Source organism: Fragaria vesca, linkage group LG2 (assembly GCF_000184155.1).
Source record: "Fragaria vesca subsp. vesca linkage group LG2, FraVesHawaii_1.0, whole genome shotgun sequence".
NCBI lineage: Eukaryota > Viridiplantae > Streptophyta > Magnoliopsida > Rosales > Rosaceae > Fragaria > Fragaria vesca.
The window spans coordinates 24702341-24717444 of NC_020492.1; the positions used below are offsets into that span (position 1 = coordinate 24702341).

The 15104-nt window shown below is 41.8% G+C and overlaps 2 protein-coding genes and 1 pseudogene across 3 annotated transcripts; all 3 read left to right on the top strand.

Annotated features, from left to right (window-relative positions):
- Positions 1-371: 371 nt before the first annotated feature.
- LOC101308258 (L-type lectin-domain containing receptor kinase IX.1-like) lies at positions 372-2012 on the top strand. The gene has a single exon (XM_004292971.1). The coding sequence runs from the start codon at positions 372-374 to the stop codon at positions 2010-2012; it is 1641 nt and encodes a 546-aa protein (XP_004293019.1).
- Positions 2013-3836: 1824 nt separating this feature from the next.
- LOC101308842 lies at positions 3837-5058 on the top strand (annotated as a pseudogene). The gene has a single exon (XR_184164.1). The product of XR_184164.1 is annotated as an L-type lectin-domain containing receptor kinase IX.1-like (transcript).
- A 6606-nt stretch (positions 5059-11664) lies between these two features.
- LOC101299349 (protein CUP-SHAPED COTYLEDON 2-like) lies at positions 11665-14416 on the top strand. The gene is made up of 3 exons (XM_004291451.1): positions 11665-12333; positions 12445-12728; positions 13163-14416. Exons 1-3 carry the CDS (start codon positions 12135-12137, stop codon positions 13736-13738), a joined length of 1059 nt encoding a protein of 352 aa, XP_004291499.1. The 5' UTR covers positions 11665-12134; the 3' UTR covers positions 13739-14416.
- The last annotated feature ends 688 nt before the right edge of the window (positions 14417-15104 follow it).

Consider the following 15104-nt stretch of genomic DNA (forward strand, 5'->3'; position numbering starts at 1 on the left):
CCTCACATTTCACCATCATGGGAGCGGTTAGTGTGCAACGTCTAGCATAGTAGAATACCCTTTCTCAGACAAAAATTTGGACTTCGTATAACCACACTACGCAGGAAGCTTTGACCTAGTGTTAATTCTTTATTTCATTAGCAGAATTCAAAGCTTCTCTAGGTCTTGCAGCATGCACCAAATCAACGTAAACTGGGTCTCGGTCATTGGTTTATATAGAAAATCATAATACAATAAGCGAAAACATTATTGCAACAGAAAGAAATTTTCTTTCGCTACATATATATATATATATATATATATATATATATATATATATATCTAACATCATACATAGTTCTCCACAGAAAAAAGAAAGAAAAAAATCAGAAATGGCTGTGATTAACAGGCTCCGGTTGTCCCTAAACCAGTTTCAATTGCTTATTCTTCTCTCATTACTGTTGCCCTTGTTTGCAACTTCATTGACCTTCAATTTTCCCAGCTTTCCCCCTGACGTTGCCACCAATATATCAATGGAGGGAAATGCTTCAGCCGATGGCTCCCTCCGCCTCACCAAAAGTGCTCTTGACCAGGACCTAAGTGGCAGCACCGGTAGAGCCACCTACAAAAAGACCTTCCTCCTCAGACAAAAATCCACCGGAAAACTCGCTGATTTCACGTCAAGTTTCACGTTCGCCATTGACTCCGACAACAACCCCAACTACGCAGATGGGCTAGCATTCTTCCTAGCGCCGGCAGGGTCCTCACTGGACAGCATAATAGGGCAAGGTAGCAGTCTTGGCCTCCCTGTCAACAGTACGCTGGCAAACTATACCATGTCAAGTACTGAATATCCGTTTGTCGCCGTCGAGTTTGATATCTTCAACAACTCAGATAGAAGATCGATTGATTGGGGTCTAAATTACACTCATGTCGGCATCGACATCAACTCCGTCAAGTCTAACGTCACCGCGCCGTGGAATGGTGGGATTACCACTGGAAAAGAAAACAATGCCATGATTAGTTACAACTCCACCTCCAAGAATCTTAGAGTTGCATTCACAACGATTCAAAACGGGGTCCAGGTTATCAGAAATATTGATTTCTCAGTTGATCTGCTCCAACACTTGCCCGATAGAGTCATCGTTGGTTTCTCGGCTTCAACGGGTCTACAAGTTGCTCTGCATAAGATCATTTCTTGGAGCTTTGATTCAACTTCATTGGCAGATGAAGACATCACATCAACTCTTCCTGCGCCAAAGTCTGGAAATGCCAATGTTGGACTAGTAGTTGGGTTGGCTGTTGGGGGAGGTGTTATCTTGGTTGGTGTGTTAGGTTTCGTTAGGTTCCTCTTCTGCACGAAGAGGAGGGAAACAACTGGGGAAAGTACTGATGATGATACTAGGGTACTTAATGATTTGGATCCTGAAGAATTCGAAAAGGGGAAAGGCCCTAGGAAATTCTCCTACAATGAATTGGCCCTTGCAACTAATAATTTTGCGCAGGGAGAAAAATTTTGCCAGTCAGATCGGCCCCGGAAACCACCTTCATACCTCACCGATTACAAAACCAACCACGCCGTTCTGCTTGGCCAAGCCGTCGCTCTCCCCTCCACGTCTGGCACTCGGTATCCGCTGCAAAGGTACATTTCCTACTCTGGTTTGTCATCTAATTATCGCTCATTTGTGAACAACATATCTCAATTAGTCGAACCAGCGAATTATGAACAGGCAAGCCGTGATCCGCAATGGGTTGCGGCCATGAACACTGAAATTCAAGCACTGGAAGATAACGGGACATGGTCCATGGTCCCTTTGCCTCTAGGTCAACGCCCTATCGGTTGTAAATGGGTCTTCAAGATCAAGTATCATTCTGATGGTACAATTGAACGGTACAAGGCTCGACTTGTCGCCAAGGGATTTAATCAGAGAGAAGGGATTGATTACAAGGACACTTTTGCTCCGGTGGCCAAGTTGATCACTGTACGTTGCTTGTTGGCTATTGCTGCTGTCCGCAACTGGCCATTACACTAGATGGACGTCCAAAACGCCTTCTTACATGGCGAACTACTTGAAGTGGTGTATATGTTGCCGCCACCTGGTTATCGCCGACAGGGGGAGAATTCAGTTTGTCGGCTCCACAAGTCCTTATATGGCCTCAAACAAGCTTCCCGTAGCTGGTTTCAACGGTTCTCATCATCCATTCAAGAAATCGGTTTCCAACAGTCTCGTGCTGATTATTCTTTGTTTACTCAGGTTCGTGACAATTTTATTACAGTGGTGTTGCTTTATGTGGACGACATGATCATAACAGGGAATAATGAGGAGGCCATTCTTAGTCTCAAGCAATTCCTTAATAGCCGTTTCAAAATTAAAGACCTTGGACCTTTGAAATATTTTCTGGGCATCGAAGTTGCGCGCTCAGAGGTTGGGATTACAATTTGCCAATGAAAGTACACGTTGGATATTTTGGAGGAAGCTGGATTATTGGGAGTGAAACCTGCAACAGTACCTATGGAACCTGATTTGGTGTTAACAACAAAGGGAAGTGATGCTCTGAAAGACCCAACCAGGTTTCGACGTCTGATTGGGAAATTGATCTATTTGACAATCACCAGGCCAGACATCACATTTGCCGTCAATACTCTCAGCCAATTCATGCAAGAACCAAAGCTACATCACTTTAAGGCGGCTCTTCGCCTTCTCCATTATCTAAAATCGGTCCCTGGCCAAGGATTATACTTCTCATCACAAAATCATCTTCGGTTGATTGGTTATTGTGATGCGGATTGGGCTAGATGTCCATTGACACGTCGCTCAGTGACAGGATATTGTATTTTCCTTGGACAATCACTTGTCTCATGGAAAAGTAAGAAACAAGCAACAGTGTCTAGATCCTCAGCTGAAGCTGAATATCGTTCGATGACAGCATCCTCTTGTGAGCTCTCTTGGCTTAGATACTTGTTGACAGATTTACGGGTGCTACAACCTGAACCAACATTACTCTTTTGCGACAATCAAGCTGCTTTACACATAGCAGCGAATCCAGTTTATCATGAGAGAACTAAACATATTGAGTTAGATTGTCACACTGTGCGTGAAAGAATTCAGAAGGGGGAAGTCAAAACAGCTTATGTGCCCATTGGAAATCAAATAGCCGATATGTTTACGAAGCCATTGCGAGCACCTGCTTTTCACACACATCTTGACAAGTTGGGCGTTCTTGATATCCACACTCTAACTTGAGGGGGAGTATTAAAGGAAGAAAATCAGGTTCAAATGATTATTTGTATCAATGGAATGATTTCAGCTATTAGAGTGATTGTTGGATCAAAATTATATTTAGATAATTAGACTTGATACTTTCCTAGAATAGTTTCATTCTCATTGTATATATGTAAGAGTGCTGTATCTATTTTAGATATCAATACACAAACCTTCATACTCATATTCTTATAGCTTCGATTAGTTACAAGTCTAGCTCAAAAAATCTTAGTGTTTCATACACCTCTTTCGTGAATGATACAACTGGTGTCCAAAAGCAAGTGATGAGATATCTTACTTACGTGGTTGATCTGAAACAGCACTTGCCCGATTGGGTAATTGTCGGGTTCTCTGCTTCAACTGGTTCTAGGTATGCTGTGCACGAGATCATCGCATGGAATTTCACGTCGACTTCTATTGTTGATGAGTTTGTTGATGCCACAGACACTACGCCAGCTACACCTAACCCTAATACAGTTGATATCAAGTCAAGAAATAACAAAACACCGCGAATAGTCGTGGGGCTAGGTGTTGGTTTAAGTATCTTGGTGGCTGCTTTGGCTTTGGTTTGGTTCATCTTTCGGAGGAAGAGCGATGCAGGGAGAAATGATGAAGACTATGATGGTACTCGATGATGAGTTCGAAAGGGGAACAAGCCCCATGTAGTTTTTGTACAACGAGTTGGCTCGAGCTACGAATAATTTTGATGAAGGAGAGAAGCTTGGAGAGGGAGGATTTGGTGGAGTCTATAGAGGATTCATCAAAGACTTGAACACATATGTTGCTGTTAAGAGGATCTCCAAGGGATCCAAACAAGGGATAAAGGAGTACACAGCCGAAGTCAGGATCATCGGTCGACTTAGGCATCGAAACCTTGTGCAACTCATTGGTTGATGTCACGAAAACGGAGATCTCCTTCTTGTGTATGAGCTCATGCCCCATGGCAGTTTAGATTCTTATTTGTTCAAAGCTGAAAGCTTCTTAAATTGGGAGGTAAGATACAAAATCGCTCTTGGCTTGGCCAGCGGTGTGCTTTATCTACATGAAGGATGTGAACAGTGTATACTGCACAGGGATATCAAAGCAAGCAATGTTATGTTGGATTTGAATTTCAACGTAAAGCTTGGAGATCGACTTCGGATTAGCTAGACTTGTAGAGCACAAAAAAGGGTCGCTAACGACGATTGTCGCTGGAACAAAGGGCTACATGGCTCTTGATTATGTTGTCACAGGCAAGGCTAGCAAGGAGTCGGATGTGTATAGCTTCGGAGTTGTTGCTTTGGAAATAGCTTGCGGGAGAAAATCCATGGATTTCGATTTGGAAAATAGTATGATCAACTTAGTGGAGTGGGTGTGGGAACTTTATGGAGAAGGGAAACTTATTGCAGCAGCTGACCCAAAATTGTGTGGAGATTTTGATGAAAGACAAATGGAGTGTTTGATGATTGTTGGGTTGTGGTGTGCTCACCCAGACTATAGTTTCAGACTACCAATACTACAAGCGCTTGAAGTGCTTAACTTCAAGAACCAATTACCAACTCTCCCAGCAATCATGCCGATGGTTCCTTCTTTTGCTCGTCCAGTTCTGGCATTTACAAGTGACACCATTAGTGGTTCTGAAACCTGGCATACTAAGCCTTCAAACATTGAGAGCACCAATACCTCTAAGTTTGCTCTTCCTCTCCCAGTGCCTCCTTCAAATCAATTCTAGAACTTGAGAGAGCATCAGATGCATCTCTCTTCGGCCGGGAGCGCAAGATCATCTTCTGATGAGAAATTACTTTGATCGATATAAGCCTAGTGTAATGATCGATAGTGAAATTACTTTGATGAGAATTGCAAAATTAGTGAATTGGGCTGCTATTTTCCATCGTTATACTTGCAACTATTAAAATTTCAGTTCTTGATTCATTTTACGATCGTACTTTCTAAAGACAAAGAATTGTGTACGCGGATTTTGGATGATGCAACTTCGTTTAACACATATCTTTAGACAATGTGTCGGTGAGCCGTGACTTGGTTGGTTAAGTTGTTAACTAACAACTTTAAGGTCATGGGTTCAAACCTCGTTAACATATGTAGGGTGTGTGAGTTTTTTTTTTGGTCAAGACAAAGATTTCATTGAAGGCAAAAAAAGCCAAAGGAACAGAAACAGCAACAGCAAGAAAAAAAAACAACAGAACATACTACATAGCTCACACCAGAGCACAAAAGAAAGCCACACAGGGCACAAAAATAAGGGATAGGTGGACCTGGCAGCCCATCACTTCTTAAAACAGAGATAAGAGAAGAGGGAGGGCTAGACGCCCATTCATGAGAGCATAATCTCATCTTAGCTAGCTTTGCCGCGGCATCAACAACACAGTTGGCTTTTCTTGGAATCCAGTTCCAACTTACATCAGCAAAAAGGAGTTTCAAAACAGCAATTTGGTCAAGCATAGGCGAAATTCTCCAATTCTGATTAGAGGACTTGATGGCAGAGAACACCTCATAGCAATCCCCCTCTACCACAATAGATTGGAATTTAGGCGCTTTGCAAGCTGAAGGAACCAAGTAGGGTGTGTGAATTATTTAATAAATTTTTACATATCTTTAGACAATACATGGAACCAAGTGATTGTTAGAATCGGAATGATCACACAATATAAAGAAAATAGCAATCGACAATTTCAATGCTATTGCTTGATTGTGATTATTTTAGAGTTCTAGGTCACATATTTTGTGACTTGCTAATCTTTGTTATAGGTAAAGACCTAAAGTATAAATGCTGGTCTCTTTCTTTCTAGATCAAGATATAGTTAAGATGCTTGGGTCATCTTTGACTTTGGTAACATATTTTGTGACAAAAGGCTTTATTAATGACTTAGATATCAAACTGCAATGCCGTCGTAAACCATAAACTGATTTGTTTACCGAATCAAATCAAAACTGGACGACTTGATCAAACAGCGCGGGTAAATCAACATCAGACAAACATAATCTACAGGTGAGGTGATTCAGACAGGATCCATATCTCTATGGACCCAAAAATATGGAACTAGCTAGATAATAACGTATTTGAAGCTTCATGGCCGGCCAAAAGTATACTATATGTATGATAATGTAGTAAGAAATGATCAGAATATTTGTGTATGTTCTGGAAAGTTCTTGGACACGACTCAAGGTTTTTAATTACATTTTTTTGGGTCAGATTAAATAGATTACTTTCGCTGCGGGTTTATTTCATTATGAAAACATTCCGGTTTGTTTTCCTTGTGTAGCAAGAATGATCTTAAATTATTACAAGAAATTGTTTCGATCCGTCTGATCCAAAATCAATTTTTGAAAGAAAAACGAAAATGGTCATGAGTCGACCAGCTGGTGATAGATTTCTATCAATTGAGTAGTTTATTTGTTTGTTGGACAATGAGTGATTACTCAGTTTGATTAACGTGACGGGTTAAATCAACCACACTGACCAGCCAAATCGATTTCAAATCAAACATCAAAAGGCATTTTGAATTTTTGATCGATGCAGAATACGTTTATCTGATTTGCTATTTGATTTTATGCGACATGAACTAGTTCTCCGACCGTCCGACATAATGGGATGTGCAGTTTATCTTCTCTGAGTGTGGGATCTCTTCTTGGTGATTAATCCCCTCGAGTGGTTAAACAAAGAAACTCCGTTCACCAACGCGTCATTTTCCATGCTAAAGCGCCCTGAGAGGTTTGACGGTGGTGTTGCCCGCTTGCGGTTACTTGTTTCCTCGCCTCTCAACTGCTCTTAACTTTTCGTTGTTGCATGAGTCGTGACATTAGCTATCCCAACTAATAACGTATAGTGTTATATCAGACGAATATGTCATCGGACGATAATAAGCCGGTTATCGGACGTTTATATCTCACTGACATGTAAAAGTATGATGAGTTAAGGATGAGTATCATTAGAATGATTGTCTTTTTAATCTTCATTGAAGGTTATTGCTTTCTAATTAAATTATGAAAAATTAATCCATTCTGAATTCATCTATGTTCTTACTTTGTCAGCTCCTGTATATTTTCTCTCTTCCATATTGAGATTAAGTTATCTTAAGTACGTATTTGTTATTGGCTTAGTTCCAACTTCCAAGCTAGGTGAACCTCTTTGTAGCTGCAACACTAGCCAAGATTAAAAATATAGGAATAAACTCAACTGGGTTCGATTTTTCTCCAGCGACTCGAGTGACAACGTTACGTGCATATGTCGTGGGGAGCTTACGGGCCGGGTCCCACTGCAATCTAACCGGGGCGGCCCAAGACCCAACAAATCGCGCACCCTATCCCATCCAGCAATAAATGGAAGGGCCGCACCGAAGGCAAAAGTGCAGCTGCACGTACGGTGGGACCCGCCCCGCGCCCGCGTCGATGTTGACGCGTCGAGCGCGTACGAATGAATAGCGTCGCATTATTGGGACTGACACACGCGATTATTGTAATCAGGGTTTTCTTTATAGGAAGGAAGGAAGAAGAGGATCGGAGGAGGGGCGGTGGTGGTGGTGGCAGGGGAGGGGCAGAGAGTGGTACGTAAACGCCGTTGGTGGAGGGCGGCGGGGAAAGAAGGGGGATGATTTCAGGGGTCGCGTCACGCTCTCGATGCACGCGCCCTGGTTTTTGTCTTTTGAGAAGAGGGTGAAAAAGGAGTGAGCTTGGCTTTAGGGTTTGCAAGTCCCCAAAAATGTGAGCGACTGAGATAGATAGATTGATAGAAGTCATAGAACAAGTCATTTCTTTTGGTTTTGGGTTTCCCTTTCAAAAGTCTCCGGTTGGATTCCAATCGGGTCAGTTCGGTCCGATTCTGTCCTTTATGGAATGCATGATTATTGGTGATGTTGAAAGTCTGTTTGCACTAATCCTGCAAACTCTCTCAAACCATAGCGGAAGATCTTCCCCTGGTTTGATACTTTTGGCGTTTGGCCTAGCTCCACTAGATGACATGATCCTCACATCTCTCAATCTTTCATTGCTGTAAGTTAATATTGATCGAGTTGTTGATTTACATTTGAAATTACTGGCCTCCCTAGTCCCTAATCATGATTTTGATATGTCAATCAATTGTATAAAAGCAAAACCCTTGAATCATGTTAGCAATGCGAATGCGTGGGAGTCTAAATAGTTTCTAAACTAATTTTGAGACCAATGCGTTGATTTTTAAGTGATTATGACCCAGTTTGAGCCTTTCAGATAAGATCATACATCACATGAGTTACAAAACTGAATATGCAAGCTTCATAAATCAACACTTAACACGAACAATGAACTTCTAATACCCAATACCCAATGGCTTAAATCATTGTGGCTAAGCTACTCCTACTAGTCCCCAAATCACACTATATAAACCCTTTCTATGGTATAGAGAGGTAATAGAGTTTTGGGTTTATGGTATGTTGCTCTCTCTTTGGGGTTAGGGTATATGTTGCATATCATATAGATCGTCCAGTTAATAATTCAAAGCTCTCTCCCCAGTGGACTCCAGCAGCGTCCCCGACCACTTTCCCTCCTCGACGAGTATGCTGAATTCCAGTTTTCCGGCGAGATCACCCAAAACTTCATACAAAATCGATCTCGCCGGAAAACTGGAATTCGACGGACTCGCTGGGAAGGGAAAATAATCGGGAACGCTGCTGGAGGCTGCTGGGGTGGAGGCGCGCCCTCGCCAGCGCCGTACAGTGGCGAACGGGACGTGCGGACGTCCTCCTCTGATCCGGACTGTGTATTATTATATATATATATATATATATATATATATAGCATGAAGTGTGATAGCAATTATAACATTTTATTTCCTTTTGGCCAAATAATTAAGTAATCTCAAATTCTCAATACATGAACGTCTATTCTAAACCATGTCTTTATTCAGTATGTTTTCTCCTCTCACAATAGCATACAAGACAACACAGTGTGGATATCGAAAAAGAAATGGGTATACATATGCTTAGCCCTAGAAACCTTGACGTATTGAACCAACCTTCGGCCATAAGAAGGAAACTCTATTCTAGGAGAAATACCATGATCAAATCCGTTACCTAGGGCATCTAGCTAGTTGTTCAGTAATTGCAAATCCAGTTATCCATACACGCAAACATTTCACCTGTTGTTCGACATTTCAAATCCGTGAAAATCCCGACTCCCCTCGCCAACCTTCAAAGCAAGCAAACCTCAAAAGCTAGCTGAAGATGAAGATCTGATCATCGAGGTGGCCAAAACCAAAATGGGAGAATATCGTCCTGGGATTTCATTGTTTTCTTCTGTTTAACCACTGCTGTGACAAGAAGAAGGCAATAGGAATAGCCTTGACAACTTCACCACCTTCACCACCACCTCTCTCAAATTAGCCAAACGCCATGTCCCATCTTCTGCTGTCAAATTGCATATAATATTTGTGTGCTGGAGACGACTTTTGCATGCAGATTGATGAGCAGATTTGATATTAAGATATAAAGCCTGTTTTGGTTTTTGGGGTCTCTCAAAAGCGAGCACGATGTGTCAAAATCCAATTGTGTCAATCTCTTCCAAAACCCACCACACACCATTGAGATGTGATGGATTGGATTGGATGGATGGGATTGCTGAAGGGATTCATGCATGCTCTAATTCATCATTTCGTCTGTTACAACTTTCCCAACCCCGTTTTCCAAATCGTCCCAGAAGGGCCTATAGAGGCTTATTGCATAATCAATCACCACATGTCGATGAAGTTCTACTAATCTTCTACTGTTTCGGAGTTTCGACGTGTTTGTGAAAATTATATACAGAATCGTATCGAATGAATTTGTCTAACAAGTTTCGCTATTGCAGCACTAGAGAGTGTTACGGGACATTCAAATTAAGGGACGGACTTAGAATCCAAACTGTGAGCTAGAATCCAACACTATATGAAAGGCCAAGGCTCTGCTCGTTGTGTAAAATCAAAGTAATGAATGCACTGGAACAACCATTTGTAGCCCTTTTCAGTTTTCCCTTTACCCTCTCCACAATTTTTGATGGGAAAAAAGTCTACTTCAAGCAAGATTTGCTTGGCTACACTGTAGGGCATCCAGCGTCAATATGGTAAAAAAGCTGAGGTCACAAGCTATCTCACCCCACTCTGATTATAACACACACAAAAAAAAAATTCAAAAACATGGGATATTGATCAGATATGCAATCTCTTGTTTTTCTAATTTAGTTCTCTGAAAATGGACCAAATGATGGCAACAGTTTTGTTGGTTTTGTAATGAACAAAATGCTCCAACAGTGTAACTTAATGGAAGTTTTCACCTAACCATGCATTTTTTGTCTAATGGGTAAAAATAGTGGGCAATGTTACTCTTAATTAACTAGCATGTAAATGTGAAGTGAGATCGAGCAGAAAAAGGGTGATCCAGAAACAGTGTTAAAATTAAATTTACAGCAGCAGTAGTTTACCTAAGAAACAAAGAGGAAGTGAATTACTAAGAAAGTAAATGAGTTGCAGAAACCCAAGAAGAAAACGCAGATCACCATGCATGCTTTCTCTGTAAGCTTTATTTAACCGGCTTTTTCTTGCTTTTAGGACACCATGACATGAAAAATTAAGAAACAGAGATTTGGATCATCAGCGAATCTCACAGAGAAAATTTGCAAAAAGTATGAGAATTTCTGGCAGAGAAAAAGCAAAAAAGAAAAAATGGAAGATAGCAGTTTGGTGCGTGGGTATTAAATTGGCTCCATTCGATTATTGATTACTTGTACTGTGCTGACATGAGGGATAGGCCACAGCTTTATCGATTCATGGTGAAAATCAACAATATATGAAAATCTCAAAGGGGCTCTCCTTCTCCCTCACAGAAACTACTTTCTGTTCCTACTCCTTCATTTTCTTCACTGGCAGAGGAATACCTGCACACTTTCTCACGCATACTCCAAACCAGAGTACCTCCCAGAGCCCNCNCNCTCTCTCTCTCTCTCTCTCTCTCTCTCTCTCTACTACTACGTAACGTAACGAAGTAACGTAAGAGAAGAGAAGAAGAAGAGAAGAGAGAAGAGAAGTAGAAAGGTAGTAAGGTAAGGTAGGTAAGGTAAGGTAAGGGTTAACGGGTAAGGGGTAAGGGTTAAGGGTAAGGGTTAAACGGGTAAAGGGGTTAAACGGGGGTTAAAGGGGGGTTAAAACGGGGTTAAAAACGGGGTTAAACGGGGTAAAAAACGGGGTAAAACGGGGTAAAAAACGGGGTAACGGGGTAAAAAACGGGTAAAAGGGGGTAAAAACCGGTAAAAGGGGAAAACCGGTAAAAGGTAACGGTAACCGTAAACGGTAAAACGGTTAACGGTTAAACCGTAAACCGGTAAACGTTAACGGTTAAACCTAACGTTAACGTAACCTACGTACTACTACTTAACGTTAACGTTAACTTACTTAACTTACTTAACTTACTACTTACTACTTCTCTCTCTCTCTCTCACTCTCTCTCTCTACTCTAAGAAAGAGAGAAAGAGAGAAAGAGAGAAAGATAGAGAGAGATTGTGATGGATATGATAAGGGGGGTGGCAGGGAGGTTTCAGAGGAGAGAACAGAAGAGGACAGAGCAGAGAAAACACAGAGATTTTTCCAGCCATATTACCAATCTCTAATCTCATGCCCTATTATTATTATTATATCTCTCCCTCCTTGCCCCTTTCCCCTCTGTCACTCACATTCATCAACTCTCCCTATGAAAAACCCATATCCCACACTCTTCCTCTTCCACTCTGAAAACCAAACCCCTCCCACCCGCTTCTCTACATATACACCCTCCCTCCCTCCCTGCCTCCCAAACCAGCCACAACTTTCATCCAACACTTTATTCTGCATTAGCTAGGTTTCTCTCTAAACCAAAAACCCTTTTGAGTCCCTTTTCTGATTTGCAAATAGACCTCATGAACCTCGGTCGCCATTTTGATCAGCTCGGCGGTGGTCACGTCCACGACAACCAACTGCCTCCAGGGTTTCGCTTCCACCCTTCCGACGAGGAACTCATCAGCTACTACCTCCTCAAGAAGGTCATGGACTCCAACTTCACCTGTCGCGCCATAGCCGAAGTTGACCTCAACAAGTGCGAGCCGTGGCAGCTCCCTGGTACTAACTCTTTACATTTAACCATGCATCTTATTCACTTTTTGATCTGACAATACGTCTTCGTAAAACTTTGTATTCTAACTCATCGATGTGTCCGGTTTAATTTATCAGAGAAAGCAAAACTGGGGGAGAAAGAGTGGTACTTCTTCAGCCTTCGTGATCGGAAATACCCTACCGGACTTCGCACCAACCGTGCCACTGAAGCCGGGTACTGGAAAGCCACCGGGAAAGACCGAGAGATTTACAGCTCCAGGACTTGTTCGCTTCTTGGAATGAAGAAGACTTTGGTTTTTTACCGCGGGCGAGCTCCCAAGGGTGTAAAAAGTAACTGGGTCATGCACGAGTATCGCCTTGAAGGTCGATTTTCTTACAATTACCTCCCCAGGAACTCCCAGGTGATTATACAATGTTCAAAACCTCATGTTCATGCACATAATTAATTAAATTATAGAACTATATACTATGCACATTGTTAGGTAAAATTAGTTGATGGTGGTTGATGAGAGTAGGTCCATATATCTCATAATAGTATTCTTTCATATGATTCATCTATTTAATTCAAGTTTTCTTATGTACCAGCATATATATAGTTCTCAGTTAATGTCTTGTACGTTATTGCTATTAAAAACCTGGAAACGCACACATTTTCAGTATACAAATAATGCATCCAACATATTTTCTGCCATGTCCACTCCATTATGTGACATTCTCTTTACCAACTTCATGGCATGTAATTATTTCTCAACCTTGGTTAAAAATGTGCATCACATTTTTGGATAACCAAAGTACCTAAACATTGATAATTTGATCCCAAAAATTATGCATGCAGGAAGAGTGGGTCATTTCGAGGGTCTTCGAGAAGGCCAAGAAGAGCAACGGACCCGATTGCAAGAAGACCCGAATGATTGAGCCCAGCTCGCCTTCTTCCTCCTCGGTCTCACAGCTGCCACCACTCTTCGACTCCTCCCCTTACTACCCAACCGCTCCTTTCTCCAATGATGCTTCCCTCACCGACCGTGACAGCTGCTCCCATGACAACCGCACCCCTAGGGAGCACGTGTCCTGTTTCTCCACCGGCAGCGACCCCGCCAACACCGGCACCTTCAACCATCTCATGACTTCCTTGGACCTCGCTCCGCCGCCGCAGCCCCAGACTACTTCCCTCCACTTGTCTGGCGGCTTCGGCGGCCTCTCGGACTTTCCGAGCCTCAGGTCTCTCCAGGAGAATCTCCAGCTGCCCTTCTTCTTCCAGCAGGGAATGCAGCCTGATCAGCCCTACTCCAACACCGCTGGCTCCTTCGACCTCGGCGACTGGAGCTCGCTCGGAAATAACTGGCGTGCCGCCGCTGCAGAAGAGCCCAAGACCTTGGCTCCGGCCGAGGCTGATTGCATGTGGACGTACTAAAAGGAGGGTGGTCCGAGCTGTCGTTCAAAACTGAGACCTGCCATTTGTGGCGGTCTCTGGTATCACTATCGGTATTTAGTTTCTATTATCCAAAACCTAAAGTCACTGCTTAGAAAGTGACCAACCCAGTCTAGTGGACCTAAATTTCTATTCCAGTTCAAGTATGTAATGACTTTATGACGACTCTCTTTCCCTATGGTTTGTGTTTACGTATTTGGCAAGGTAATGATGATGATTAATAATGTGCTTGTTTGCTGAAGTCGGTTTCTGGGAAAGGTTGAGAGGTATGTTTTTGTTTTGATGTTGCAGGAAGAAGAACAGTGACTGGTTACTGAATCTGCCTGCAAAATCCAGCTTAATTATTAGCTATTATGCAGAAGATTTTTGTCATAATTTGGTGTTGCCTTAAATGGTATTGCACGTATGGTTCTGAGAAATCTGAGATCATTGTTTAGCAACAGAAAGGGACTTATATGGACACTGTTCAATGTATTTTTTGGACCACCCTATATGGTTCCCTTATGCTTATGCTTATGGATTCTGGTTTCATCACAAGAAACTAAGTTGCTCTTATCTTTCATTATCTTCCATTGATTTCTACATTGGGTTCACCAATTAACGTATCACAAGTGTAAATCTTATAAATTGAAAGGTAAGACATATTATAGTTTTTCATATTCTAAAAGTGATTTTCGGTTTATTCTTAATGCTAAGAAGTATAAATGAAATGTTTAGGTCATCTCACTTGTCTGTGAAATGATATAATGCAGCTCCTAAGGTATCAAAGGATCGATCGACTATTTGTTATAGTTTGTTTCATTCAGTTCCCTTCAGTTTCATGAATAATTCCATTGCATCCATCTCTAGCTATTGAAAGAATGCCGATTTGAACCCAGATGTTGTTGAGTTAGTGTTGGCCACAGTTGATTCATACTCCCACAATATTGAGCAAATGTCACACATCATATGGACAATAGAGGTGTTGCATCTTCCATGAGTTAGCAGGGCTGCCTCCTCCGAATCTAAATACTAATCACCAACAAAAAAGAATGCATGACGAGGCTTCCTCACTCAAAAAACTAAAAGGGTGTCGGTAGAATTTTGGAAACGAGGGGATCAAAGGACCAAGTAGGCAAAGTAGCAGCATGACTTGAAACTCCATAAGGGTGTCATTGATCTTTCACTGTTATTGTAAAATGGGTACTCTGGAGAGGTCTTGTCCAGTTGTCCCTTCAAAATATTTTTTCTTCTTTTTTGATTTGGTCCCTTCACACAAGAATCATATATACAAATCCATTTATTGTATTGGTCGAATTAGGTAGAGAAATATATATATATATATATATATATATATGTAGAGTACTCA

Bases quoted from the DNA above. Each gene is read 5' to 3' on its own strand.
- LOC101308258 (XM_004292971.1), top strand. From the start codon at position 372: ATGGCTGTGATTAACAGGCTCCGGTTGTCCCTAAACCAGTTTCAATTG.
- LOC101299349 (XM_004291451.1), top strand. From the start codon at position 12,135: ATGAACCTCGGTCGCCATTTTGATCAGCTCGGCGGTGGTCACGTCCAC. The intron at 12,334-12,444 runs GTACTAACTCTT...TTAATTTATCAG, and splicing joins CGAGCCGTGGCAGCTCCCTG to AGAAAGCAAAACTGGGGGAG. The intron at 12,729-13,162 runs GTGATTATACAA...TTATGCATGCAG, and splicing joins ACCTCCCCAGGAACTCCCAG to GAAGAGTGGGTCATTTCGAG.